This window comes from Myotis davidii, unplaced genomic scaffold (assembly GCF_000327345.1).
Source record: "Myotis davidii unplaced genomic scaffold, ASM32734v1 scaffold449, whole genome shotgun sequence".
NCBI classification, from domain to species: Eukaryota; Metazoa; Chordata; class Mammalia; order Chiroptera; family Vespertilionidae; genus Myotis; species Myotis davidii.
The window spans coordinates 1,085,856-1,111,964 of NW_006383007.1; the positions used below are offsets into that span (position 1 = coordinate 1,085,856).

General features: G+C 40.7%; 1 protein-coding gene across 5 annotated transcripts in view; it reads left to right on the forward strand.

Moving 5' to 3' along the window:
• The window catches only part of ANXA3 (annexin A3), a 51,193-nt gene that overhangs the window by 14,513 nt on the left and 10,571 nt on the right, over positions 1 to 26,109 (forward strand). For 3 of the 5 annotated variants that reach the window (XM_015557668.1, XM_015557666.1, XM_015557667.1), the window contains 10 exons: positions 3,850 to 3,937; positions 7,718 to 7,812; positions 9,023 to 9,136; positions 11,439 to 11,529; positions 16,070 to 16,149; positions 18,971 to 19,027; positions 19,356 to 19,449; positions 21,362 to 21,457; positions 22,190 to 22,285; positions 25,367 to 25,425. In XM_015557668.1, coding sequence (XP_015413154.1) covers positions 3,850 to 3,937; positions 7,718 to 7,812; positions 9,023 to 9,136; positions 11,439 to 11,529; positions 16,070 to 16,149; positions 18,971 to 19,027; positions 19,356 to 19,449; positions 21,362 to 21,457; positions 22,190 to 22,285; positions 25,367 to 25,425 — 870 coding nt within the window. The remainder of the gene's footprint in view (positions 1 to 3,849; positions 3,938 to 7,717; positions 7,813 to 9,022; positions 9,137 to 11,438; positions 11,530 to 16,069; positions 16,150 to 18,970; positions 19,028 to 19,355; positions 19,450 to 21,361; positions 21,458 to 22,189; positions 22,286 to 25,366; positions 25,426 to 26,109) is intronic. The other 2 variants (XM_006778182.2, XM_015557669.1) reach the window with 1 other exon arrangement.

A 26,109-nucleotide genomic window follows, 5' to 3' on the forward strand; every position in this document is an offset into this window, starting at 1 on the left:
CAGCCTCTGCTTCCGAGGCCCCGCCTCTCTTTGCTGCTTTGGGAGGAGAGCGTGCCTGCAGTGGGTGGCGATGGGGAGCCCTCTGTTAGCTGTGGCGCCTGCCAGCCTGTTTGAAGATAAGGCCCCTGGTTTTGCCCTTCGGGACTTTCTGGTTACCAGTCCTTTTCTCTGACCGCTGACCTGCTGTATCCGTTTCTTGGGGCTTTCGTAACAAAGTGCCACAAATGGGATGGGTTTTAATGTATTGTCTCAGGTTCTGGAGGCTAAAAGTCTGAAATCATGATGTTGGTAGGGCCGTGCTCCCTCTGAAACCTGTAGGGGTGTCCTTCATCGACTCTTCCTGGCTTCTGGTTTGCAGGCAATCTTGGTGTTTCCTGGTACAACTCCGGTCTATGCCTTCATTCCCTCATCATCACATCACATTCTCCCTGTGATTTTCTCTTTCACTCATTCTTCTAAATGTTAACGCCTAACTTCTTATAAACCCAGTGCACTTTGCATGAAGAAACAGGTCCTATTGCCTTTCATGAGACAAGAACAGACTGGCCTCTCCTAGGTGTTGTAACAGACAAATCCCCAGGCCCAGCTTGGCCACATCAATGGCTTCAGCACCTCTTGTCTGACCTCCAAAGGACAGTTTTAGAAGATCAGGGAAAATTATATTGACATGAAGAAGATGGTTCAAATAAGAGGCAGCCCAGCCCAGTAATTAGCAGCGTAGATTAAAGAGACCGATCACTTGCTGGCTATGAACTTGGGCAAGTTACTTAAGCATCAGTTTCATTCTCCTCTGTGGAGAGACGTTATTATATCTGCCTTATAAGTTTGTTGTGAGGATTGAATGGAGCTCATGCTGGACACATGGTTAGCACAGTACTTGGCTCATAGTAGGTAGCGGCAGTTCTTATTGGTGTAAAGAGCTCTGGTTATCCCCCCTTGGTTTACACATTGCTTGCTTTACTTTCTTTTCCAGCTGGTTTCAGATTCATTTTTCCTTTTGGGGCATCTGAAGGTCGAATTTGAGAAAAGGAAAGCAGCTTTGTTTAAAGGATGTGGATGGAAATCTGATTAAACATGAGGTTTCTTTTTTAAAAAAAGAAAGACTTTCACAAGTTTTCATGCAATGTCCTACTAGAGCACTGACGCTTTGTTTGGGTAGTAGAATTAGTGGAGATAAACTAAGTCAGATATTGCTTAGTAATTTAAATGTCAGGCAATTAAGCCTGCAGTGAAGCAGGCAAGGCAAATAGTTTTGTTTGGCTGCAAAGTCACCAGCATTCCTGAAACAATGAGCTCATCATCAAACTCTTCCACGCCATAAAAAAAATCTAGAACTTGTTTGCTCACTTTTGCTTTGGTTTTCTGGGTAGCCAAGACTAAATAGAGCAGTGGTTTTTAAACTATAGAGTCCATTAGAATCATCTGTAGGGCTTTGTAAAAAAGAAAAACAAAAAACCCACAAATCCTGAGTCTTAGCCCCAGAACTGTTCATTTCTAAGACTGGGATGGGGCAGTGGGCCTGATAATCTGCATTGCTATTAAGTTCCCGGCTACTTACTGAACCACACTCTGAGAACCACTCTGTAGACTCCTGTGAGGCACCGTGATGTGGTGTAGAGCACAAGGAGGTGGGTTCAAATTCAGAGGCTGTCCTTAGTAGCAGATTGAATGTCTTCCATTTTGAAATGGAAGTAATAAAATCCCCCTGTTAAGACCATTGTAAGAGTTAAATAAGTTGTCCATAAACCACTTTGTTCACTGCCTGGCATGTATTAGTTTAAAAGATTCTAGTTCTTTTACTGTAAGATTTTTTTCATGATTCATGTAAATATTTCTGAATGTTCTGGGCAACCAAGTCCATCAGATAAACAAGTCTGCTATTTAAATAACTGAAGCCGTTTGAAATCACTAAGATTCTACTTCAGAATGCCTGTGGCATTTTTTTTCAGTCTGGAGTATGTGGGTGGTGTTGTTTAGGTTTTTGTTTTGCTTTTTTCTTTTGCTTAAATGAGTGGTCCTTCCCACTTAATTCTTACTGAGTATCAGGTTGCATAACAGATTGGGAATTTCTCTCTTCTCTAATTTTGAACATTGGAATTTCAGCATGCTTTGATGCGTAGGTGGTACAGGGCAGTGGAAAGGTCACGGCTAGACTGGAAACCCTGAGTTTTCATAATTCATGAAATAATTAGAATCGGACTCCTATTTTGTCTTTTTGTATTCAAAAACAACCGTGTTTATCTGCGTGGCACAGAATCGCCTGAGGAGCTTCTTGAATGTTTAATGTCTACCTTAACACCTCATTTCTAAGGAGTAGGATTCAGTGTGTCTATGACAGGGCCTGGATGGATGCGTTTTAAAGAATCACTCCACGTGATTCAGAGGCCAGATTTCAAGAAAGGCTAGGAATGGGCTGTAATGGTCATGACCGCATTCAAATTCAGGTGCTGCTACTTATCTAGTTGTGTGGACTTGAGCAAATTCTCCACCTTCTTAAATCCTGGTGTCTTGTATGTGAAATGCGCCACTTTTATGCATTCATCAGGACTGTGATGCTGGTTATAGTTAATGTATATAAAGTGCCTTGTACAGTGCTAGGCATGAGGCACCCAAATGCTGCAATATGGTGGCAATTCTTCTAAAATGCCACACATGGAAGGTGTACACATAGATAAATACAAAGTTCATAGGAGGATAGAATTGAAATGAAGCCATTTGGCTCTGGGAATCCATAATATTTTTAAGCCCCAGAGAAAGAGAATTCTCCCATGATTATGTTGACATGACTGGCTTCTTACAGTGCCTTTAGATCAGGCACATTCACATCTAGTTTCTGATTCGTTGGAATTACTTTTTTAGAATCAAAACTATTTTGGATACTGTAAGGTTAAGTGATATTTGCTTGTATTGAAACAAATTATTCAATCTAATATATTAAGTTACTATCAATTTTTACTGTGCCAGAACATTAATTTTTCCATCATTTTAATGTGACAAGATAATGTCTTTTCATTAAATATTAAACACTTCAGGAGAGCCTAGATAATGACATAGTAACACAGAGTAACAGAGCTACTATTATTCATTAACAGGATAGGAAAATCAGCTTAGGAAAAAACATTACTGTAAAGATAGGTTTTTATTCAAAAAGTTAGAAAATATCATATAAGAGCATGTTCACTTGGATTTTTCTCAATGTCTTAATGGCTCTTTGACCATCTCTTAAGCAGTTTTAAGGTATTTTATTCTTTCTACAGGGTGGTCTTTCCCAGATTACTGACATGGTTCTAATTTGTGTTTAAAATTGGTATCATGGCAGTTTTCATTTCCATGCTATTCCTGAAGATCTATGTCAGTGGAACTTTCTGAAGAGAATTTATCAGCCAGGATTGCACATCCATTAAACAGAGCTTAACAACAGGCAGTCCTAATGGGGTTTTCATTTATGGATCTTTAGTGCAGCGTTCCCTAGACAATGGTCAATATTAATTAAAACAATTGAAGTCTGTAAATCTCAATTACTTCTGTGTGAGATGCAGTGGAAAACTTTGAATTATCAAAGAGGATGTAGGAAATTTCCACTTTTTCCTTGCTGTGATGCTGATGCCACTTTAAAACAAATATTATTCAGGGTTCCAGGGTTAATACTATTTATATTTCTAATTTGTTACACAAGAGGGGAAAAGGAGAGGCCTCATAATCCATGTGGCAGCTATCATTCCTGAAGGGAGAGGAAGGTGTGCGAATTCTGGGTTTGTTATTTTTACAATAGTGGATGGGAAAATGCATATGTAATATAAACAAAAGTGTCATTTTGAACTGGTGGGACTTTCAAATATTTCCTTCCAGGTGGGACACCGTGGGACAGTGCGTGATTATCCAGGCTTTAGCCCATCAGTGGATGCTGAAGCGATTCGAAAGGCAATCCGAGGGATTGGTGAGTGGTGCTTTATAATTCCTCTCTTCGTGTTGTAGCAAATTAGATTATATTTTACAGTCCAAAAGTGAAATGGTTCAGTTTTCCCAAGTTGGCTTACTCAGAGAAATTGTAAGATACTTAAAATTGTGAAATAATTAGGAAAAGTATAGGGAACCCAGTTTTATTAAATCTTAAAATTTGCCCTATTTACTTATCACTGCTACCAGCAATAGTAATTATCATCATCATTATAAATTATTACAGGTACAGCCCCTGCCAATCCTTGCAGGACCTCATTCCCATCTCATTCCCTAGAGATAAACTATCTTAAATTAGAGTTCATTCCCATGAAAGTTGTAATTTTGTAACTACATATATATGTACATCATATTGTTTTGCGTGGTCTCAAACAGTATAAATTGAAATCATACTGCATAAATTCTTCTGTAACTTTTTACCCCTTAACATTATGTTTTTGAGATTTATCCATGTTGATATGTTTAGCTCTAGTTCATTAATTTTAACTGCATAGCAGTCTATTCGATTACTATATTGTAAGATGGAAATATTAAGGGAATATTTAAGTTGTCTATAATTCTTTTCTATTACAATATAAAAATATCACATTAAATATTCCTGCTTATGTCTCATGTGCACAGTTGCTAACATTTCTCTAGAATAAAACAATTGAATTTCTAAGTTGAAGGTGTTTATCTTCAAATTAAAATTATTGCCAAACTGCTCACTGAAATGATTATACAAAATAGCATTCGTAGCAGGAATACATGAGATTTCCTCTTGCTCCATATTCTTATCAATACTTGCTAAGGTCATACTATTCCATATTTCCAGTTGAGACTAAAATGATACCTCATTTGGCCCTGGCTGAGTAGCTCAGTTGGTTAGAGCATCATCCCGACATGCCAAGATTCTGGGTTCTATCCCCAGTCAGGGCACATACAAGAATCAACCAATGAATGCATAAATAAATGGAACAACAAATCTATGTTTCTCTTTCTCTCAAAAATTAAAAAGTAAAAGAACTTAAAATTGTACCTCATTCTGAATGTGTGTTTGTTTCCTCTCTTCTCCACATCCCCATGACCAAATAATCATTTCTGGATTATTTGCTTCTTCTTCCATGATTGACTTCTTCATATATTTTATCCATTTTTTTAGTTGGATTATCTTCTTCATGATTGGCAGGTTATAAATTCTGGATATTAAACTTTTTAAAAAATTTCAGGCCATGAAAATATCTTCTTCCGGTTTGTGGTTTTCTTCTAACATTGGTTATAGTAAATTTTATTGCAAGTTTATGGGTCTGAAATGGTTGAGAGAGGGTTATACATGTTTTCTAGTCAGAGATTTGGGTCCAGGTTTCCGCTGCACCAGTGATCAAGATTGTTGCTCCCTGGAGAAATGAGAATTCTCTCACAGGAAACAGATCCACGGTGTATGTCAGCCTCTCATGACATTAAATCAGTTCCCTCTGGCAGTAACTATGATCTTTCTGTATAGTCATATTCTAAAGCAGGCTTCGTAAAGCATCTGAGCTAGATCCTAATGACCTAAGTAAAGGAGTGTAACCTTCATCCTGAAGGTTGCAGAGAGCATTATGATTTCAAGCAAGAGATTAATATGATCAGATGCATGTTTAGGCAGTAATATACAGTATGAGTTATAAGGAGGTCAAATTAGGAGGCTGTTGAAGTTTCTGGGTAATATATGATGAGCACACAGTGGTAGAGGAGAGGACAAATTCAAGAGATGCAGAGGATTGCTACAATGTAGGGAGGAAAGAGGAGAAAGGAGTATAGAATGACTCCTAGGATTTTTGATTGGATGACTACATCATAGTGTGTCATTGATGAGGGAACAGAATGAAAGAAAAGTTAGAAAGGAAGTAGAATGAATTCAATGTGGGGCATGCTGAGTTTGAGATACTTACGCATTTGGAAGTGTCTAGTCATGCACCAACACAGAAGCCATTACAGGTCCAAGTTAATAGTCAGGCTCACAGGACACAACTAGGCTTGACTCTAAGTCTGTGTTGTCTTAACTGTATAGAAAACTACAAGACCACAGATATAGTGGGGCAGTATCTTTCAATGGGAGACATAGTAGCTAGCCAAGTACAGTTCCTTTTATCACATCAATGATGTAGAGCAGGGGTCCTCAAACTTTTTAAACAGGGGGCCAGTTCACTATCTCTCAGACCGTTGGAGGGCTGGACTATTGTTTAAAAAAAAAAACTATGAACAAATTCCTATGCACACTGCACATATCTTATTTTGAAGTAAAAAAACAAAATGGGAACAAATACAATATTTGTATTTGCATGTGGCCTGCGGGCCGTAGTTTGAGGACCCCTGATGCCAAGGTTGTGTATACCCAAGTTGTGTGTGGGTCAGTTTAACACAGAGAAGTTGAGTCTAGCATTCCAATTATTCTTTTATACCATTCTAGTCATGCAGACCCAATGAGTGCAGGCCAGCTCATAGCTCCCCAACCGAGGTGTATTCCTCTACTGCTAAGGAGGCTACCATGACTTACATTATCTTAATATTATAATGATCAAGAAACTAGTGATCATAAGGTCTTTCTTGGGCAGGCCAGCATCAGCCCTGGCCAGATGTTATTCTTCACTCAGGTGGTTAAGTAAATAGGTGTGGAATGCCTGAGAGAGGTATGGACCAGGAGAGATATATATTTTGGAGTCAGAAATTTGGGTTCAAATTCCTGTTCACCACTTAAAAGCTGCATGACTCTGGCAAGTGAGGTAAGTTTTCTAAGTGTTAGTATCTTCATCTTTAGGACAGTTTAATCATACCTATTCCCAGGGCCCCTGTGAATATTAAATATGACAGTAATTACTAGTAAAAGGTGTCTAGTACATGGTGGGTTCTCAATAAATGTCAGTTTCATTTTTTAGAGGAAAGAAGATTTTGATGTCAAGTATGGAGATAAGAAAGAGAAAAGATACAGGATAGTAACTGAACCTCATACGGAAAAAACACTTGGTCCAAAAGCAGTATGTTCCTTGTGCTGCTCCCTCTGTCAGAGAAATATTTAGGCAGTGATTGTTTTCTTCCCCAAAAACTATACAAATAAAGTTAATTGCCTTTTCAAAAAGTCAGGCAAACAAAAAATAAGATTTCAACCTGGAAATTAAAAATTAAAATGCCACCCTTACTGGTGTGGCTCATTTGGTTGAGTGTCATCCCATGCACCAAGAGTTTACCAGTTCAGTCCCCAGTCAGGGCACATGCCTGGGTTTAGAGTTAGTTAGGGTTAGAGTTTCAGACTCTATCCCCAGTAGGGGGCATGCAAGAGGCAGCTGTTTCTCTCTCTTCCCCTCTTCCTTCCTGTCTCCCTCTAAAATCAATAAAAACATCTTCTAGCATACCCGGTTTCGCTCAGTGGTTAGAGCATCAGTTTGTGGACTGAAGGGTATTAGGTTTGACTCCAGTCAAGGGCACGTATCTGGGTTGCAAGTTCGACCCCTGCCCCTGTTGGGGCGTGTGCAGGAGGCAACCAATGGATGTGTCTCTCTCACATTGATGCTTCTCTCTCTGTCTCTTCACTCCCTTCCACTCTCTCTCTCAAAAATAAAAGGAAAAAATATCCTTCGGTGAGGATTAACAACAACAAAATATTCTAAAACAAATAATAATAAAAATTAAAATGCCTTCCTGTCTGCATTTGTTTCAGACCATCAATCATTTTCTTTTGTTCATGACAGGTACTAAGCATCTTTGGATTGGTAGTAAGTAACATTATTTTCATTTCATTTAGGAACTGACGAGAAAACGCTCATCAGCATTCTGACTGAGAGGTCGAATGCACAGAGGCAGCTGATTGTTAAGGAATATCAAGCAGCATATGAAAAGGTACAATTGATGAACATGGGCAGTAAAGAGCTAGTCACTGATGGACCAGGGATGTTCCCATGGATTACGCCCACAGATCCTTTGTTTGAAGACAAGTATAACAGAAAGTACCCAGTTTCCAGTTAACAACCTGGATTTTTGAGTCCTGGTTTTGCCCTTAACTGGCTGAATAGCCTTGGGCATGTTATTTGATCGTTCTGGGCCTTAATTTCTTTACCTGTTGAATAAGCAAGTTGCCTTAGATGGTTGGCTCCATACCAGTAATGATTTTACTCTCCAGGGAATATTTGGCAATGTCTCCAGACACTTTGGTTATCACAACTGCTGTGGGAGAGAGGGATGTTTCTGGCACCTGGTGGGTACAAGTCAGGGATGCTGCTAAACATCCTACAATGCACAAGCAAGGCCCCCACCCCCCAAAAAGAATTATCTGACCAATTATCTGATAAATCCTGTCTAAGATGAGCTTTAATTTCTCTTTTAAGTGTAACATGTATATGTAATTATAGGTTTAATTCATTCAGCAAATGAAAATTTACTCAGTATAAGAAACTGTATTAAGAACTATACAAGAACATTTGTGTGTCTTTTTCTTCACATGTTTTATTTCTTCAATAAACTACTCTGTGTCAGAACTGTGGTACTTCGCTGAGTCAAGATATTCTAGACATTGGAGATTCACTGGTATAAAAAGCAGATCCTCTCTTCTTTCATAGAACTACTATTCAATTAGAAAAATAATAAATAAGTAAATAAAATAAATTCAGATATTGGTAAGTGCTATGAAAGAATTAAAATAGAATGCTTGGTAGAGAATGACTGGTGAATGGCTCCTTTAGATCGGGTGGTGAAGAGATAGCAGTGAGGGGCGTTGTTACCTTACTCTCAACTAAGACTAAATGCCAAGGCTTTCGCTCTGCTTGATGTGGAGAGAAGAGCATTTCAGACAGAAGATACAAATGCAAAAACCCTGAGGCAAATCCAGGTGGGGACATTTAAGGAACAGAAAAAGTTCCAATATGGCAGCAATATGGAAAGTCAAAGGTATGGGTGTAAGAGGAAGCAGAAGGAAGTGATGAGGTTAGAGAGAGTTTTAGAACATTCATGTTTTCATTTATATTGTTACATATGTTCATCTTTCACTAGGTGACTTAGAGAAAGAAAAAGGAAGAGTATATCACACTTACCTTTTTTTTTTTTTTTTTTTTAGAAACTGAAAGATGACCTGAAGAGTGATCTCTCTGGACACTTTGAGCATCTCATGGTGGCCCTCGTGACTCCTCCGGCAGTGTTTGATGCGAAGCAGCTGAAGAAATCAATGAAGGTATGAGCCCTACATGAGTCATTTCTTCCCAGGATTTGACTATGGTGACTTTCTTCCCATGCGCAGTTGAGATACGGGTATAAATCTGATAGATTTTGTCATTTTGTATCTGTACTCTCCAATTGGTAGAACAACCCTGAAGTGGGAAGCAGTTGTAGAACCTTGAACCCAGGTGATCCTGGGCTGAAAGGATATTGTCATTCTAATTTATTTGTTTTTTGACCTGAAGACTCCAATTCTCTATTTTATTGCCATTCAAAATGAATGGCACCATCATCAACCCCACTGGTTAGGCCAAAGACCTAGTATTATCTTTGATCGCTTGCTTTCCCTCATCCTTCAGAGCTCCCAAATCTATCTGGAGGCCTATTAGATCTACTCCAAGATTTATAAAAAATGAGAGCACATCTCTCAAAATCCATTGCTAATATTCTAGTTCACTACCATCATCTTTGACTGGACCATACCAATGACCTCCTAATTGGTCCCTTTGCCTCCATTTTTACACATCTCAAGTTTATTCACACAGAATAGCCAAAATTACTTTTATAAAGTTATTTTTAGAATCGATTATATTATTCAGCTGCATAAATTGCCAATGAATTTGAATACTTAAAATTTAAACTCCTTTCCATGACCTTCATCATCCAGCACAGTCTGGCTCCTATCTATCTCTGTGTCTTTTTAAAATTCTATCTGTGATCAGTCAGGGTTCCCCAGAGAGGCAGAACCAGTAGGCAGGAGATATATATTAAGAGATGTATTGCAAGATTGGTTACATGGGTATAGAGCTAGCTAGGCAAATATAAAATCTGAGGGGCAGGCTTGAACTCTTAGCACCACCTCAAGCTGCTGCCCACAGGTAGAATTTTTTCTTCAGAGAAGCCTCAGGTCTGCTCATACACCCTTTTAACTGACTTAATTAGTCCCACATAAAATATCTAAGATAATCTCCCTTAAAGTCAACTGATAATGGACTTCAGTTATATCTACAAAACACCTTTAGAGCAAACCTAATTAGTGTTTGGTTTAATAACTGAGGAATGTAGCCTGGCCAAGTTAAAATGTAAAACCGTCACACCTTCTCCTGACCATCCCAGTTCAACAAAGACCCAGTTTCAGTCCAGCCATATGCCTTCATCCAAGCTAAACAGAGTAAGGGACAAAGAAAGGTTCGTCCCGGATCCTTGGGGACTATCAGAAAATGTACAGGGAACTTCACATATATTCCGTTAATGAGAGTTTAGTTAGATGGATAAATCTAGCTCTAAGGGAAGCTGAGACACATAGTATGCATTTACTTGGGTAGTTATGTGCTAAGTAAAAAAATTAGGCATTCTATTACTAAGCATGGAAGATAAAAGATATACTGGGTCCACTCAATTTTGTTGTGAACCTAAAACTACTCTAAAAATTCGTGTATTTAAATTTCTTAAATTAATAATTTTTAAAGGCAAGATATGGGGGCAAGTAGGAATCTGCCATGGAGGAACAAGAATTCAGCCTCTTAGAGGTGACTTACCAGGAATTCAGCCTATGCTGCATTGGTGTTGTCTTTTAAAAAAAATTATTTTTATTGATTTCAGAGAGGAAAGGAGAGGGAGAGATAGATAGAAACATCAATGATGAGAGAGAATCATTGATTGGCTGCCCCTCTCCCTACGCAACCTGGGCATGTGCCCTTATCAGGAATCAAACCGTGACCTCCTGGTTCATAAGTTGACATTCAACCATGGAGCCACACCAGCCAGGCCATTGGTCTTATTTTATCAAGTCCTAGTGTAAGTGGCTTCTTTTGAGTCACAGTGTGATTCAGTATAGACCAAGGCTCAGGAGTAACTAATCCCTAAACCACGTTGGCCCCTTATACATTATTGAGGCTTTACAATCTCCCTGAATGAAGAGGGTGATACATGCTGACCAACCTAGTACATTAGTGTAGGGATGAACTCATTCAAAAGAATTGCAGAGCCCTTCCTAAATATAATGGTGTGTTTGAATGCTCACTTCTGATCTCAAATGACGTAGGCTTTTCCCTTTCTACAATTTCTTCCTAGAATTATTCTATTGATTTTTAATTAGAGTATGAAATTTTGGGGGAAATTTGATGTCAGTTAACTCCACATGATTCATATTATTTAAGACTAAAATATGGAATATTAGAAAACTGGTTTAGATCCATAAAGACCCTTATGTTGATTTATTCAAAACTGTTCTTTTCATTCATATAAAACAAGATATTAAGACTGAAATGCATGAATTTAAGTTTTTTAAGTGCTCTAAAAACAGATTCCCTTTTTAGGGCGCTGGGACAGATGAAGATGCATTGATTGAAATCTTAACCACCAGGACAAGCAGGCAGATGAAGGAGATCTCTCAAGCCTACTACACAGGTCATCTTCTCTGCTTACTTTTACCACCATCCACATGTATATGAGCCAGTGTTTGCCTTTCCCAGAAACCCAGCAATCTCTTCTTCACAAGGCTTTTGAGAAGGCAAGACTTCAAAAAGAGGCTCCATTCTAAAATGGGCTAATGTCTGTGGGATTTTCAGAGAAAAAAGGAATATGATTGAGCTAGAAACTGCTCCATAATGATGGCATTAATACTTGCCTTTTGCTCTCAGTGATCACCGCTTAATTGAATCAACTAATCTCATCAATGTAAGAGACTCGAATCATTGTATGTTAACATTATATGTTAAAAGCCACTTAGATCAGCCTCATGACTTTTGGTGGGAAATTAGATGAACCATTTAGAGAATGTGTCTAGCAATTAGCTGAAGTCCTAATAGCCTGTCAGCTATATAAAAATTAACAAGTCCCTGCTCTGCAATCCTGACACTGACTACCCAGGGTTAGCGTGACTTCACAAGTTAGAGCACAGGCCCAAGCAGGCTACCCTAACTTCAGAAATGAGCCACCCATGCAGGTGTTCCCAGGCCACATGCAATTCTAACCAAATGGCTACAAATTGAGGGGTTCTCACTCTTCGCTCAGATGTAGTAGCTCACTAGAATGACTGATAGAACTCAAGAAAGTGCTCTGCGCACAATTAGAGGATTACTATAAAGAATACATGTCAGCACTGGTCAAATGAAGAGATGTGTAGGGAGAGGCCTGAGAGGGTCCCGAATGCACAGCTTCCATGTTCTCAGGATGCACGACCCTCCCAGCACATCAATGTATAATTACCAACCAGGGAAGCTCACTTGGGCTTGGATTCCATGGTCTTTATTGGGGTTTCATTACATAGGCATGATCGATTGGACCACTGGCCACATGATTAAACTCATCTCCAGTGCTCCTCCCCCAAGAGGTCAGGCCGATCTCATGTGGCTCAGAACCTAAATCCTCGAGTCTTTCTGGTGTGGCCAGCTCCTGACCACTCGGATCCCGAGTCATCTTGTCAGCAAATACTCAGGTGTGGTTCATGGGACCTGCCAGGAATAGCAAAGATATTTCTATTATTTAGTAATTTCCAAGGGCTTAGAGGTAACTTACCAGGAACCAGGGACAAATACCAGCCCAGTTCTGTATCATACAACAGCCTCTGTAAACCTCACCAAGAACCGCAAGGGAGCCATGGTTTCTGAGTTTGTGTGTCAGGAAGTCTCTGCAGTGGGAGGGGTCTCCATCAGGGCTGTACTGTCCCCCTGGTCGGGGTTAGAGAGGCCACTTTGAGAAGTTCCCATTAGAAGGTAAACACCTCAGTGATAGGTCAGTGACGGTTTCATTGCTGTTGTGTTAATCAGGGTCTAGTGAGAAAAACAGAAATAGCAGTCGGTATTTTAACAGAGAATTTGATGTAGAGAATTGTTTGAACACCTTTGGGAGGACTGAAAAGTGAAAAGGGCACAGAGGTATAACTCCCAGGGCTGGGATGCCAGAGGAAAGAGGTTGGGGTTTTCAGATACTAGAAGCTCAGAGGAGAGGCACGTCTTGCAGGTGTTGATGCCTCAGGGGCTGGGAGGAGAGGCTTAAGGAGCTGGAATTCAGACTCTGTGAAAGGTTCCATCTGGCCAGAGCTGGACCCCGAGGGGGATGCTAAGCGACTTGTCCTAGTAGTCGGGACAGCTGCTGCTGTCAGGGAGAAAGCCCTTCACGGAGTTGCCATTGACCTGAATAGCAAGCAAATAGCATGTTCTTCTTTCCTCCTCCCGCCTTCCAGTCTCCCTCCAGTGCTCCCCTCCGCCCCCGAATTGGTGGAACCTAACGGGTGTTCGGGGTGGGTACAAAAGAGAAATGTAATTTGTAGAGTCCCAAACCCAGCTCCACAAAGCAGGGTACAGAAAGGTAAATTTGGAGTAGATGAGATAATTGCTAAATGGGCACAGTGGGTACATTGTAAGTGTTTAAAAAAATTGGTTCCATTAGTTCAACATATAATTTGGTTCCATTAGTTTATTTACGTATGAAAAATCATCAGAGCCAGGTCCTGCTGCTTCCTGGTGTTTCTTAGAAAAGTCACCGCTCCATGAGGTGACCTGCCCCAGGGTGGCCCCCTGGAGGCCAGCTCTTATGGACAAACAGCCCTGGATGTATGCTCTGTGGAGGCGGGCTTTTTGTCTGTTTCCGTTCACTGCTGTGGCTCCCGTGCTCAGAACAGCAGAAGGCAAATTCAAATATTTATTGAATGAATAGCCTCAAGATCCAGATTGGGATCTTAAGAACCAAGTGACATATCCAGCATTTAGGGCTGTTGTTTTGTAAACATGACAAGCGATAATAGTTCCGAGTCACCAGATGCCGTGATATCTGGGTGAGCTGAGCTCTCTGAGGCCAAAAGAAATGGAATTGCATGTAGGTCACTGGTGAGTAGGGATTAATGATACACTAAACGTAAAGAAAGGAAATAGTCTCAATTAGGCACAGCCACGCTTTACAGAGACTCGGCACACAGCAGCCTTGCTCCAGGGACTCGGCTACCTTGTCACTCCCTCCGCATCAAGCATGCACTGCGCCCCGCGCTGATGTTCTCATTACAGCCACTCCTTCTCCTACCGCTCTGCCTCTGCTGTTTTTGACACTCACTGCCCAGTAACTCCTCTTCCCTGGCCGTGCAGTGTCTGTCTACTCAAAGCTTGTATTTGCCCTTGGTTTCTGGTTATTCTTGGCCTCTGTTTTGTGCCTTATTTCTGGGAGTCTTTTCACTCTTTTGCTACTCTATTGCCTCCGTCTCCTTTTTCTGTACAGCTCATTCCCTGAGGGAACACATTCAGTGGGCTCAGGAAGGCACTGGCTAGTAGAGAGCATTATTTTGGACAACACTGTCCCACCCAGTCACCTCTTAGGTTGCTGGCCACCTAGAGTCAGATGCCAACCCTGTTGCAGTCAGCTGCAGCAAGAGCAGTGGTGCCATGTCCTGCGAAATGGTGACCCAGGCATGAGCAATCCATTAAAGGGGGCTATCTGCTTGGCCCTCCTAAAGGAACTAGGCATTGTATTTCATATTCTTATTTCTTGAAAACTATCTGGGGTCAAGGGAGGTGTGGGGAGGCTACATAAAATGACTATAAGGCCTCATCTAGAAGATTGTAAAATACTTCCTCAAATTCTAACACGTGAGAGCTTTATTCTTTGGCTTGATATTTTTAAATAATTATTTTTTTCTAATTAAAGTGAGGAATAGACATAATGATACCATGACTATTATGTAAAAGGGTGCCTACCTAGTGTTATTATTACTTAGATAATTTATGGTGAATTTTGCTTATTTGAATTGCTCTGGAAAAAATATAGATTTCATAAAAACAGACTAAAACATGCTGGGAGAGTTTGGATCTCTACACAATTCTTGCTACTAGATAACCTATCACTTTCTATAATTGTATTTTATTGATTTAAAAGGACAAGCATTCATATGACTAATTTATAGAGCCCTTAAAAAGGATGCAGGCAGAGTTCAAACGGCCACCTGGTGTCAGCTGCATGCAGGTATATGACTCTGAGAGGATCAGTGAGCATGGATGGAGCAGAGCAAGGCCTTAAACTCAGTGCACACTGCATAACAGGCCATGCAGGAGGAGCTACAACTAGTCAGCCCTGAAACAGGTGGACATGCAGTTGTCATTTGTTATGGAAAAATCGTGTCTTTTAGGGTAGCTTTTCTTTTGAGAGCTATCAAATAATATAATCAGGCTCTATGCACCCATAAAACAAATATTACAATGGCTCAGATACGGTCTTAAGTGTATTTCTCCCACATGCAGATGAGGTCTGGAGACAGGCAATTCTAGGACTGGCATGAGAGCACCTCAGAACTTTCCGGAGTCCAGGCCCCTTTCTGCTTATGCTTCTGCCATCATATAGACGTAGTCCTTATCTTCATAGGCCAGGACGGCTCCCTGAGCTCCAGGTGTGCTCAGATATGCACCTACAGACCAGGCATGAGGGCGGAGGGTAGATCTAAGATGGGCGTGAGCCATCCCTTACGGAGGTTTCTCAGCAACGCCGCATTTGTCTGCCTACATTCCACTGACAAGAACTTAGTCATGGAGCTGTACGCGCTAAGAGGAAAGCTGAGAATGTAGTCTTTATGCTGCGGGCATTATGATTTGCTCAAGATGAGGGTTCTATTGCTACAGAAGAAAGAGAGAATAGAAACTGGAAGGCAGACTAGCAGCTAGCCCACTCAAGCTTCCCCACTGTACTAGTACGTGTGTTCCTTGGTGCCATTGTCAGATGAAGCGGACCATGGTTTGATCCAGAATGGCAATTCTTTCTGTCCCTGTGCACCTACCACAACACGTACTATAGTCATAGCTACAACAGGGTACCCATCTCAGAAGAACACCAGGAAATTTTTTAAAAAAGCAAGGTTTATTTTATCAGGTACTCATTTCTGGACAACGTGGACACTTAAACTTTTCTCTGGTTTATAATACTATTTTCCAGTTTGTCAAGGCTTAATTCCATTCTTATGTGGTTTCAGTGTATAAGAAGAGTCTTGGAGATGATATCAGCTCTGAAACATCTGGTGACTTCCGGAAAGCTCTGTTGACTTTGGCAGACGTAAGGTTTATCTTCTACTTTTTAATTCCTCAATTAGCTGTATGCTCAATAATAATTAGGGGGTTTAAAATTAACCAAATGGAGACAATGAGCTTGTGATTTTCCTTATGAAATGATTCACTCACTTTGTGTTTGCATTGCCATGGAACAGTATGTTTAACCACCATCCGAAAAGTATAATGTCATCATGTAACAAAAAAATCTTTTGATGGTCAGTAATATGGATTAAAAGTGTTAAGATCAGGTTTCACAATACATTAGAAATGTTCTGATAATTCATCTGACGTAAAATAATTGCCCATTTCTATTTTAAGTATCTCCATTTTAAGACATGCTTATTTTTATCTGTACTCCAAAGAATAAATATTCCTTTTGTTAGCATTTAAATTAAGTACGAAACATAATACAGACAAATTGTCTTCAGAGATGGGTATATTAGTCTCAGGATTTTAAAAAAAATAACTTGTAGCTACTTCATCGTTATACCTTTGGAAGAGTTGCTAAATCACTCATCACCATGTGACTAAATGACTCCACACTTTGCTGTCTCTTTTTAGGAGGCTCATGACTTTATAATACAGGTGGGCAGGGTCAAGGATGAGCTGTAATCCCAGGTGTGTGTAAGAGAGGAAATAAACCTGTCCCACTGGCCTCTTCAGCTGATTTACGCAGCCTGTAACGTGTGAGAGAACCCCACAGTGGCCTCAAGCAGCACTTGTCAAAGTGAGGCAAATGCTACTAAGAAACAAGTTCCCCTAATTTTTGTTTCAGATATTTCAAATGGTGAAAACCTTATGAGAGTCGCCAATTTATGGGGCATTGCTGCAAACATACACCCCAGAGGTTTATATTCAAAAGTATAAACAGGGCACACACACATACTCACAGGAGGCAGCAAAGATTAGGGCTTCCGGATAGGGTTTCAGAATCAAACAGACCTGGAATCGTATGCTTCTCTGTTGCCTACTAGCTTTATGTGTCTGGACACATTACCTTAAGCCTCAAAGCCTTTGTTTTCACATGGGTAAAATTAAAGTAATAATAATACTAATGTCATAGATGCTGCAAAGGTAGGTAGGTAGGTAGATAGATAGATAGATAGATAGATGATATGAAGTACTTAGCACATAGAAAGCAATCAGTACGTGGTAGTGGTGGCTGATTATTATTAAATCAATGACAATCAGCATTTTTATGACTAGAGCAGAATGCACAAAGAGAGAACAAGGCAAACAGACTAACAGTAGAGAATCAGCAGCACTGAAAAGAAGCAAATAAGTCATGCAAAAATCAGACAGGCATACAAGGGTCTATTTGAAAACAGGAACAAATGCTTTTTAAACATTATAGCCAATATTTCATGCACCTATAATTTTCAGAGTAATTCAGGCAATCCTCTTGCCCTCTCTACCTCCTGCCTCTATGAGCTGAAGTGCTTGCACAAGAACACACACTTAGCCACAGAGGCTTCAACCAGAGCTGCTGGGGACCTTTGAACTGCGTTGTTGTTTTTTAATTAGATTTTTTTTTTAGAGAAGTTTTAGATTTAAAGAAAATTTGAGCAGAAAGTACAGAGGGGTCCCATATGCCCCTCCTCCCGTCCCCTCACTATTTCCTCTATTACTAACGTATTGCATTAAAGTAGTACATTCGTTACAGTTGATGAATACTGATACATTATTATTATTAACTAAAGTGCATAGTGTACGATAGGGTTTACTCTTCGTGTTATACAGCCTGTGAGTTTTGACAAATGCGTAATGTCACGTATCCATCAGGACAGTATCATACAGAATAGTTTTCCTGCCCTAGAAATATTCTGTGCTCCAACTAGTCATCTCTCTCTTCCTCCCTCCAAACCCCTCACAACAACTGAACTTTGTAGTGTCTCCATGGTTTTGCCTTTTCTCGACTGTCATATAGTTGGAATTATACTATCGTGGGTAGTCTTTTCAGACTGGCCCCTTCACTTAGCAACATGCTACGTGTCTTTTCTTGGCTTCATAGCTCATTTCCTTTTTATCGCAAATACTATTCCATTATATGGGTATACTATAGTAGTATGTCTCACCTGTGGAAAGGCATCTTGGTTGCTTTTAAGTTTAGGTGATGATGAATAGAAATTTCTGTGAACATGTAGGTCACATTCATGTGCAAGTTTTTATGTAAATATAAATTTTCAACTCCTTTGGGTAAATACCAAGGAGTAGGAGTATGTTTAGTTTTGTTAAGAAACTGCCAAACTGTGTGGCTGTACCATTTTGCATTCCCACCAGCAATGAATGAGAGTTCCTGTTGCTGCAATCCTTGCCAGCAATATGGTGTTATCAGTGTTTTGGATTTTAGCCATTCTAATAAGTGGTATCTTATTGTTTTAATTCTCAACTCCCTAATGATATTTGATGTTGAGCATCCTTTATGTGCTTTTTTACCATCTGTATATCCGAGGGTGCTCAGACCTTTTGCCCATTTTCCAGTTGGGTTCTTCCTTATATTATTGCTGAATGTTAAGAATTCTTTATATATTTTTGGATATAAGTCCTATATCAGATATGAGTTTGCCAACAATATTTTCTCCCAGTCTGTGGCTTGTCTTTTCATTCCCTTATGATCTTTGAATTTTCAGAGTAGGAAACTACAGCTCAGAAAATTGTGTGATGTTGCCACAAATTCCGTGGCCAGTCAGTGACAGAGCAACAACTAGAGCCCCAGGAGCCCAAGTCCTCTGTGAACCTCTCAGACACCCTGCTGGTGGGAATACCATGCATTAGAATCTTCTGTCTTTACAAGGGTTGCCCTTGCTCTTATCTTCCTTGTTTAGGGCAGAAGAGATGAAAGTCTGAAAGTGGATGAGCAGCTGGCCAAAAAGGATGCCCAGGTCAGTAACAGAGCAAAGAAAACATCTCCTTTAACTACTACCCCCTCACCCCTTGTCCACCTTTTCATTTCTGTGGCACAGCTGGGGCTGCGGTCTCCTGCCCTGTCTGAGGAGAAGGCTGGGGGTCAGCCTTCCCCAGGAGGGTTATTATTCCCCTCGCCCCTGCCACCCCACTTCTCAGATTTCTACTCTGCTAAATGTGAGAAATTTGAATAATTATCTTGCTGACTCTAAAACAAAAGAAACCTCCTCTCCTCTTAACCCTTCAAAAAGAGACAAGAGGACTGTGTCCATAAGAACATTTAAGTCTCCCCGCCTTGTCCCACAGATTCTCTATAACGCTGGTGAGAAGAAGTGGGGCACCGACGAAGATAAGTTCACAGAGATCCTGTGTCTAAGGAGCTTTCCCCAGCTCAAACGAAGTAAGGACTCTCATTATAATCTTTTTGGCTCTGTGTGGCTTTGCAAATGTTTTTTTGCATTTAATGTACAAAATTCCGGAAAACGAAGTTAAAAATTGCAAAGGTGGTTCCATTTTTATGTATCAACAGTTCAGGAAACAACAAGTCAAGGCAGAACTGACATGATTCCTGTTCCCCTAGAGCAGCGGTTCTCAACCTGTGGGTCGCGACCCCTTTGGCGGTAGAACGACCCTTTCACAGGGGTCGCCTAAGACCATCAGAAAACACATATATAATTACATATTGTTTTGTGATTAATCACTATGCTTTAATTATGTTCAATTTGTAACAATGAAACTACATCCTGCATATCAGATATTTACATTACAATTCATAACAGTAGCAAAATTATACTTATGAAGTAGCAACGAAAATAATTTTATGGTTGGGGGTCACCACAACATGAGGAACTGTATTCAAGGGTCGCGGCATTAGGAAGGTTGAGAACCACTGCCCTAGAGGCTGAGTAGATACCTAGTGACAGGTAACAGATGGGAAGGGTTGGTGGGAGGAAAAAAGGGGCCGCCCTCTGGGGTGAGGGCAGAGAGGAGTGTTCCTGTGGATGGAGGACCCTGGCTGCATTGCTTCCACCCCAACACTTCCCTAGTTAGGCACTTTCCAGAAAAACCAGGTGCTGTTAATGAGTTAGCATGGATTACCATTCACCTCTCTCTGAAATGAAGGTAAATTGGGGAGCCCTCTTTGTCAGACCAACTATTATGTGGAACTGCCACGCTTCTACCCTCTCACTCATGCAATGCATCTCCCTGAGCCATTCTGGAAGCCACAGCACCTGGAAGCCCAGAAGCCCATTTCCTGTGAGCACCTGACTGTGGCTCCAGGTGCAGGTCAAGACAACAGTGCCAGTCACAGTGCATGACCAGGCTTCTGCTGAGTCATGAGAAAATACGAAGATAGTACCAGGATTTTTTAATTCTGAAGTTTCCCTTCCTTAAGTTTGGCATTAGGATTTCATTTATAAAATAATGGTAATTGTATATCATAGTTGCTTTATTAACATCTTTATTTTATTTATTTAATCCTCACTCGAGGATATTTTTCCATTGATTTTTAGAGAGAGTAGAAGAGGGAAAGATAGAAATATCGATGTGAGAGAAACACATCAATTGGTTGCCTCTTGCATGTGACCTGACCAGGGCCTGGTCAGGTGACCTGATCAGGGAGGAGCCTCTTGCATGTGACCTGACCATGTGACCTGATCAGGGAGGAGCCAACATCTTCATTTTAAAAACAAAAAACAAGCAATCTTAGATCTCTCTCCAAAATTTCTTTCTTTCTTTCTTTCTTTCCAAAATTTACTTGGAAAAAATTACTTGACTTGCAAAATATGCCCATATACTTGCATGTACAGGTTTTGCTTTGGGGCAAAAACTGATCAAGAAATTGGAATGCCTTCAGGTACGTGAGAGGTAGGCCATGCCGCTGAGGGAATGATCTGCTCGGCAATAAGAAATCTTACTAGTGAAGACTGTGTTGGCAGATAACACATATTTGATTAATGACCCAGGTGCTGCTATAATTTAAACACAGCCTGCCTTCCTAGATATATTATTTAACCTTTTAGGCTATTTTAAATGCTAACAACCTGGGGAAAGGGAGAGGAGAGAGAGAGAGGAAGATCATTGAAGAAAAAGGCCTGTGAAGTTCAGGTTTTATTGTAGTTTGTTTTTTTTTAAAAAAAAAAAAACACGAAAAACAAAAACCTCCAAGTTCCAATTTTGATGAGTTAAAGAAGGGGTTTTGAGCTCACCACTTAACAACTTGATTTGCTGCGTGTCAGTTAAAAAACTGTAATATATTCATGTGTGGTCGACTGTGATGCTTTCACTGTTTTTGTGGTACTGCTTTTTAGCGTTTGATGAATACAGAAATATTAGCCAGAAGGACATTGAGGACAGCATAAAAGGAGAACTATCTGGACATTTTGAAGACCTACTGCTGGCCATAGGTAAGCTCTTGAGTGCTTCCAAACTGAGTTACTTTGCACCTGATGTGAACAATGTCGGGGTGAGCTCCTTGTAAGAATCCTGACTGACCCATCTCTAGGCTCCCACAGCATCCATTTAACAATATGCTCAACAGATATGGGTAAATGGATGTATGAAAAAAGTAATTTTTTTAATCTTACTTTGCTTTTAACTTTGTATTTGGCTTGTCACCACATTTGGATGGTACACTCCTTGAGAGATAAAAATATGACATTTCTATTGGCATTTCTATTGAGCTTTGTTGAAAGCTGAGATGTGAGCCAATTTGGTGATTTCCCATTTTGGGTCATTGGACGATGTCAGTGGCTAGTTGAGCTCAGGTGGAACTATGGGTCTCCTCCCCTCGGTTGTGCTAGCAGGGAGTGCGTCAGAAAGACTCATGGATAAACAAGCAGACAGAGACGCTGTCATATAAGGCGATCTGCCTCTCATGAGGTGAGGAAGGTGCGGCCAGAGAATGAGAGATGATTCAAAGACAGGATTCGATTCAAAGACAGGATTCGGGGACCCATCTGGTCAGAGTCAGGCAAGGGAATCTGTCACGTGCTTGCACACACCCAGGATTGTTGGGAATCCTAAACCGCTGTAACTTAGGGTGGTGACTGGGCTTGCTGCGGCTTCTTCTCCATTAATTCCAGGGCAGGAGTGCCCATATGAAAACGCATTTCTGTCATCCACGTGATAATGAGTAGCTCCTCTGGTGAGATCAGGAGAGCTGATGTCTGAAGGTGCCCTCCCCTGGCGTGGGCCTCTGATTCATCTTCAGATGTTAATTACTGTGCCTGGAGGTGAGCTCCCACGGAGGGTTCCTCACGTTGTATTTTTCAATAAATGCTCATCTGGCACTTACCACGTGCTCAGCGCTGCGCTAAACTCGTTACAAATATCAACATATTTAAGCCTTATAACAATCCCCTGGGTTAGAGGTGGTCGAGATGGTAAACCTGAGGCACATGAAGTTCAGTACCTTCCCAGGCCACCCAGGGAATGCAGGTAGAGCTGGGGTCACCCAGTGGTCAGGCTCCACAATCTGTGGGGAGAACCAGCCACCCAGTGTATAAACAGAGGCTGAAACACACACACATGACACAGTCTGTACTGAAGTATTTTAAAGTAAATTACAGAAAAGACACCAGGTAGCAACCACTCACAAAGTTTCTTCCACGTATGTCATTTCACTTGACTTCTAATCCTCTCTTCAGTGCCAGAACAGGGCTCTTTATCCAAATGCTGGTAAAAAAGAAGGAAGGACAGAAGGAAGGAAGGAAGGAAGGAAGGAAGGAAGGAATACTGTTGACTCTGAATTGCTAAAAGATAGGCCAACATAGAAAAAGCTTCTTTTTCAATTAAAAAAAAATGGAATAGAGCTGTTTGCATAATCAGTTCGGAGGCAATGATGTAGCCAGTTTATTTTTTTCCATTTCACATTGTTGCTCTTTACATCAATTTTGCTACCTGCTATCATATTTGAAAAACTTCATTGAAATGTGTGAATTCTTACTCATTGAGCTAAGAAGCATTCTTGGAAATACATATTGAATGACACACAAAATTTAGGTTATAATGTATATTGTTTTATTAAGTAAAAGAAAGATCTTAAAATTCGACTAATTCAAAGTTCAAGATATGTCACACTCATTTTCTATTTGTTTACTATTGGAATACATCACAGTTTTTCTCATCTTTACTGAGCTATAACCCACCATAAAATTCACCCATTCAAAGTATGCATTTTAGTGCTTTTTAATATATTTACAGAGTTGTGCAACCATTGCCACAATCTAAATTTAGGATATTTTCATCAGCTCCCACAGAAACCCTGTACCCACTAGCAATCACCCCTCAGCCCTTAATAACCCATACTTTCGATGTTGATAGAGCTGCCTATTCTAAATATTTCATGCATAAGGAGTCTAATACAGCATGTCAACACATAGTGTTTCATATGAAAACCCACCTGAGCTGTATCACCTTAGAAAGGCATAATAGAACATTTCTAGTTGTCAAATCTGGACTTAGGGGAGGCTCTACTCAAAAAGACTCCCCATAGGGAGAAAGCTTTCATCTCAGGCATGTGCAGGAGTCTCAGAACCAACAGAAAGGGTTTCTCTTTGGTGTGGGAGTTGGAGAAGCCAGGGAGCATGATGGTTGGGGTTTGACAGGAGATGTGTTTGGCTCTGCCACCTCACTCTCGGGACAAGCTGGTAGGAGGGCATGTTTCATGTTTTAGTGCTTGCTCGGGTGGGGGGCAGCCAGAGTTCAGGGGGCTGGGGGAGGAGAAAGGACTGACTGAAGTTTGGTCAAGACATCACAGAAGGTGAGAAATGGGCAGCTGTGGCCTCTTGGTCACTGTAATTCATTTCAGTGGACTCCCTGCATGTCAGAAATGTCCCTGAGTTTTCCTACTTTCGATGTTGGGTGCTAGAGCAAACTTTCTATCACTATGTCTAACACCACTTCCCAACATTTTAGGGCATAAAGAACAAACCTGGTGGTTAAAAGCATAAAGCAGAAGACAAGCTAAAGGGTTAGGAAGGCAGGGGGAAGTATTCTATAAGGGTTTAGCTTAGGGAGAGGGAGATGATTAAAAAGTTTATTAGGATAAAGTGGGCATAACAACTTTTAATATAAGTATTAAGGCTTGCTTAATATGAATTTCAGAAAAAAATAGGTACAACCGATCCAAATGATTGGTTTATTCTCAGACAACTTCACATCTAACACTGTTTTCATATTTGTCCCAGATTCCACGTTTGGGTGTCTAATACATCCTCTCTCCCCCGCCCCCTGCTGCCCCACTATTTCTCTTAAGTCAATTACACAAACTGAAGGCCTTTCCAGTTCCTTAAGAGAGCCAGTAAGGCACTATGGGAAAGCTACTTATCCTGGTTCTGACCTCTAATATTCATTATAAAATTTATTCACTTTCATCAGATTCCTATCTGCAGATCACATAGGCTATAAAAGTACGTGTGTTGCAATAAATAGATTTTCTCTCTACAGACTTTTCTATTCCTGATGATTTTCACTTTATTTAAACTATACTTAATTTGCTCATGTTTTTGCCAATTGCTTTTTTTTTGCTTGTTTGTTTGTTTTACATCTGCTTTACCTGTTATTTCAAAATAAAGAATTAAAAGTTTGCAGTATTTTTCAGTAACTGAATTTAGATACAGTCACTTAAGAGAAAATCTTTCCATTTGAAAAACTGGTTTAAAAATGAGCTCCAGTGCCTCTTCTTACCTAACGACTTATCTGGGCAACATCTCTGCAGTCTCTAGACCAGCCGTGGGCAAACTATGGCCCGTGGGCCAGATCCGGCCCATTTGAAATGAATAAAACTATTGAAAAAAAAGACCGTACCCTTTTATGTAATGATGTTTACTTTGAATTTATATTAGTTCACACAAACACTCCATCCATGCTTTTGTTCCGGCCCTCCGGTCCAGTTTAAGAACCCATTGTGGCCCTCGAGTCAAAAAGTTTGCCCAGCCCTGCTCTAGACCCAAGATATTCATCAGTAGTCAAAGCTGTTAGAAATGGAGCAGTGGCCCACCCTGGGGAGTTATCAGTGGAAGCGAAGTTGTTGGTGTGTCTGAGATCTGGAGATGAGTCATGTGCTGTGGGAATTTCTTTGGCAGCTAATTTTACTTTCCCCACGGCTAAAGATCACTTCTGCTAACGTTCTGTGCAAATATGATGCTACAAGGCTTTGAAATCTAGGTTAAGTATTCATTCTTTCATTCTAAATAAAGGCCAGTAGTGGGGAGGGAGTAAAATGGCTCTGAATCATTTCTAAAAACATTTTACTGTATATTAACTCAATTTCAATTAAATGACAATGAACATACTTTTATTTTTTTCTACAGTTCATTGTGCAAGGAACATACCTGCCTTTTTAGCTGAAAGACTGCATCGCGCTTTGAAGGTTGGTCTGGAAATTTCATACATGTTCTTAGCTTCCCTCATGGAAAATGTAAAAACATTGCCATTATTGATGCAACTCCATTCCCTTTGATGAGCTCTCTGTTGTAGCTAATCCGTGCCATGGATTGATCATGAGTGTCCTAATCATTAGAGCAGTCGGTACAGTAAAGTGTTGACTAAATTACTTCCCCTGGTTCACAGGCAATGGAACCTGTTTTCGAACGGCACACCTCAAACCTGACCCCTTAGGTCCAGTGGCCTCTCAAGCCTCCTTACTTAAATAGACCAAACTGCCTTGTCTGTCGTTGCCCCTGCTGGATGGTAGCTCCGTGAGCAGAGAAGTTTGCTTTTCTCTTTTATATATTCAGACCCTAGCACTGGGCCTGGCACATAGAAGATGCTTGCTCCACTGTCCTTACTGGACATTTCCTAGGGGAGTCCACGTGCACCTTCTGAGTTATGTCCAAAGTAAACACATCATGTCCCTCACTTCACCTCCCCGCCACCCCAGGTCCGCTCCCCTTCCTGCGTTCAGCCATCTCAGTGGAAATCCCCAGCAGGACCTGCCCTGGCCCCGCTCCTGAAGTCATACCACTCCTCCCATCCTTGTTCTGTGCCTCAGCCTCTTCGGCCCTCCTGTCCCGGACTATGCCAGGTCTCTTCCCACATCAGAGTCTGTGCATTT